The 4,227-nt window shown below is 45.0% G+C and overlaps 1 protein-coding gene across 1 annotated transcript in view; it reads left to right on the forward strand.

Annotated features, from left to right (window-relative positions):
* poc1b (POC1 centriolar protein B) overlaps positions 1-3,977 on the forward strand; it is a gene marked incomplete at its 3' end in the record, with an annotated part of 99,197 nt that extends 95,220 nt beyond the window's left edge. The window contains exons 11-12 of the mRNA XM_080737182.1: positions 3,016-3,351; positions 3,789-3,977. Of these exons, the coding sequence (XP_080593308.1) occupies positions 3,016-3,351; positions 3,789-3,977 (525 nt within the window). The remainder of the gene's footprint in view (positions 1-3,015; positions 3,352-3,788) is intronic.
* Positions 3,978-4,227: the final 250 nt, after the last annotated feature.

The raw sequence follows: 4,227 nt of genomic DNA on the forward strand, positions 1-4,227 counted from the left end.
TCTATGAATATCTTTGACCCGATCTTTGACCCGACTTCTAAATCCTTCCTCTAAATCAGTGGTTCTCAAACTTTTTCATGTCAAGGACCCCCAAAATTACAGGTATTTGGCCGCGGACCCCGATCTCAAAATATGTTGTTCCAGGGCCCCCCAAGAAGCAGAGATTTGAGTTACAAAAGTTTGCTTTGAAAATATATATTGAAAAATATGCACACATTTTCACGATTTTTTTCAAAAATAGCAGATCTACAAGCTCGCAGCGCGGCACTCGGTGCCGCGCTGTGAGCTTGTATATCTGCTATTTTTTAATAGTTAAAGCATCCACAAATTTTAGGCCTAAATGGGTTAAGGTGATTGAGGCTTTGTCAGTCAGAGAAAGCCTGTCTATTAAATGAATATATTATCATGTAACATGCAGATCAATGAGGCTCCCATGCAGGTCTCCAAAGAAACCTGTCTGTAATAAAGTTATTTTAGGGAACTGCTCTCTGCCCTCTCAGCCAATCAGAGGCTGTCGGATCCTTCGGTCTGTACAGATCTGAGGCCTTAAATTCACATGGATTTGCCTCAGCCTGAGTCCTGACTGTTTTCCTGTTGTTGTGTGAAACTGTATTGCTGTCTTTAGTGTGTTGTCATGCTTGACGGAGGCAAAAATAATTTCCTGTCTTTCTTTTTTCTGTCTCAGTCTGTTTCTGTACTGCCCATCTGTCTGAAATAATGGTCCAGAATGTTGTGACATGCTTCTACCTACAGTATCATGTTTGTTATTATTTAGCTATGTTTATTAGTTGTGCAACAAATAGACACTTTTGGCCCCCACTCTTATCTCCGCCACCGTTGGCCCTATCGATGCCACACTTTGCACACACACTCCTTGGATGGCAAATCACCACCTCCGCCCCTGATTTCTCACATGGCCCTCTTCTAGTGGCACCATCAGGATGATTTTGCAAAGCACATTTTTGGACACAGATTTTGGCCTATAATCACGCAAAGCGGTACACAGTATCTCTAAAGTCATGTCATCAACATGGATCTGTCCCATTTCCATATTCCCTCTGATTGGCTACGATTGCCTTTTAAAGTTTGTGTATGCGACGTGACGGTCGCTTATCTCCCGATTAGGGAGTCTTACTGGTTTATTATTCGTGCAACAAATAGGGGAAATATAAACATCAAACATAAAACAGTAAGTGTAAGTGTAAGTAAGTGCATGTATTTAATTCCGTGTGAGCTGAAGCAGGAATAAAGGATCGCCACTAACATTGTGCTGGTGTTTTACCTACAGAAATACATGTTCCTACTCAGTGTATTTGGATGTTTTCACTGTTTGTTCCGGTTGCCCCAAAACATCCCGTCTACCAAAACAAACAGAGAAAACACCAAAATACAGTGAGATGTGTTTCTGCTGGTAAACAGTAAACACCACCACACTACTCCAGTGGCTGGTAGCTGCTGCTATAGAGGGACATTATTGGTAAAAAAAAAATATATGTATATAGATTATTTATTGTTTTGTTATGTAAGGGAAAAGGGAAAAGTTGTACACACTTTTTATTAGAGACAGTGCTTAGCCAAATAATACAGATTTTGCAGATTTTCAGTGTAACAAAATGCATTTTGCTAGCAGCCTTCTCTCTGCCATTCGCAGCGTGTCACTGTTTTATACTGGGCCAGGTCTCCCGTGTCATAACTACTCCATAAGAATAATAAAACACAAACATTAAGACAGCAGGAAGGATGTCGGCTAACACTGTTTTGCGTTATATATCATTATATCGTGCTTTAGCCGAGCCAAGTAATGCGCCGATGCGTTTATTGGTTTCCTTCCTGCCTGTTTGTTTGCAGAGCCAGGCGTGGTTCTCTGGTCCAGAGGCTGACAGGCTCAGTTATCAAACAGGCCGCGGATCACAATGGAGCTTTAAAACTGAATGCCTGGGTTTGTTGGGAACAACACAGTGTGTTTGATGAGGGAGAGCTCTCAGGCTGATGGGCCTCCTACTGTACATGTACTCCAGTACTCAGTGGTGGAAAAAGTACTAAATTCTTTTACTTGAGTAAAAGCACTTTACTTGAAGTAAAAGCACTTGTTCCAACTCTGGTCTCTAGTGTTGTAGTACTCGCGTCAATGACTCATCTCGAGTCAGGCCTCGAGTCCAAATCTTCCGGTCTTGCCTCGGTCTCGCCTATGATTTGACTCTGTCTCTGACAAAGGGACTCGGGACTCTTCCCCCACCGAGTCCACTTGAGTCATAAGAGTCACTACAATGCCATGACATAATTGTATTATACACATTATGAGGAGCCCATTCACGTTAACATTATAAGAGAGCTGTCTGGTGCTTTTCATGAATGAATTATCTTCGAAATCCTCTGGATGTGATGCAAATCAAAAAAAGCAATCCGCCTGTTGTGTTACACTCTTGTGTGATGAAGTATGACATTCATTTACAACAACAAAAAACATTACAAGTTTAAATATAGAGATACGAGGTTCCCACCTGACAGCAACAATTTGAAACAACAGTCCTCCTAAGTAGGGATGGGTATCGTTCACCTTTGAATCGATACGATACCTTTTTCGATACCTGGGAATCGATACGATACCCCTTTCGATACCATTTTCGATACTTTTTATTTAAGTTTAACTGCTCTACCGCAGAGGTGAGGATGATAATCACACAGTTTGGCGGAGCGGAGAGTATAGACGTTGGATAATCATCATAATAAATTCTATAATAAACATTATAGGCTATTGTCGGCTATTTTCCACAGTAACGAGTGTAGCCTACTAAAGCAGTCATTAAACTCTCAGTAGCCCAACTGTTACAGATGCGACCGGCGGCCAGGGGTGTGTTCCAGAGTATCAAAACGAGGTATCATTCGTTTTTACGTGAACCGATATCCGATAGTATCGACGTCATGCAATCGATACCATTAAAAGTATCGCAGACGATACCTATCCCTACTCCTAAGCCACCCTAAAGAGTGTCTCATTCTCTCTTTTATCTGCAGTCTCTAAACGGTCAGGGACACCGGCGGTCACCCACACAAGCGCTCCCCGCCGGTCTCTACGCCGGCGGCCGCCGCACGGGCGAGCGGCACCGACACGGCTCCTCCAGCCCCAAGCCCTGGAGCGAGGAGGACGGCAGCGACAGCGGCAGCCAATGTGGGCCCACCGGTCACAGTGCTGGCAGAGGGGGGAGGGGGTTTGAGGAGGAGGAGGAGGAGGAAGAGGAGGAGGCGGACCTGAGAGGACAAACGCACCCTCTGGAAGGTCTCTCTGCTCGCCCCCCCACGCTGGAGTCCACCCTGCAGCAGATAGTCTCACAGCTGGACATCCTCACACAGGTCAGTGGCAGGCACGTGCACGCCTAGACATCAAAGGGGGCTTGAGCCCCTTGCCCTTTTATCCGTCTGTAAAAAAGGGTCCTCTCCAGACCATGAATGCAGTTTTTACTGCGGTGAAAGAAATGCAAATGCCCCCTTTTCATGTCATACCTGAAGGCAGCGTTCAAGAGAATTGCTCCTGAACTTGAATGCAACTTGAAAGATGGAGTTAGTCTGGGGGTCAAACATGCAATTTTGTGATCGCGATCATGCCTAGTAGATATCATTTTTTTCAAAATTCGGCCCCAACTCGGGGAAACTCGGGCGTGGTGGCGTCAGACAACGGGGAAACTGGCAAACTTAACTTGGGGAAACTCAGGAGGTGGCAGCAAATGAGTTAATAAGGTATTTGAGTGAAATGTACTATAGCTCCTCTACGGCCGCTGCTCTCTCAACAGACGGTGGCGGTGTTGGAGGAGCGCCTGACCCTGACGGAGGACAAGCTGAAGGAGTGTCTCCTCCACCAGGCGCACCTCCTGCAGCAGGTGCAAGGAGGAGCCTCGTCAGAGGAGGAGGAGGAGGAGGGAGGCGACGACGGCGGCGAGAGAGAAGGAACGGACACGTCTTCTCCTCCCGTTGACAATTAACCTTGACAATTAAACTCGACCCATGTGGACCTGGAATTATTTTATGCTTTAGCTATAGAAAAACAGCAGATATACAAGCTTGCAGATGTGAGCTTGTAAATCTTGCGATGTTTCCAAAAATAACAGATCTACGAGCTCGTAGCACAGCACTCGGTGCCGTGCTGTAAGCTTGTATATCTGCTATTTTTTAAGACGGGACGCATAAAATAATGGTTGAAGTAATTAATTACAGAAAATAAGACAGAGAAAT

The sequence above is a fragment of the Nannobrachium achirus genome (genome assembly GCF_963921795.1).
Source record: "Nannobrachium achirus genome assembly, chromosome: 11".
Classification (NCBI taxonomy): domain Eukaryota; kingdom Metazoa; phylum Chordata; class Actinopteri; order Myctophiformes; family Myctophidae; genus Nannobrachium; species Nannobrachium achirus.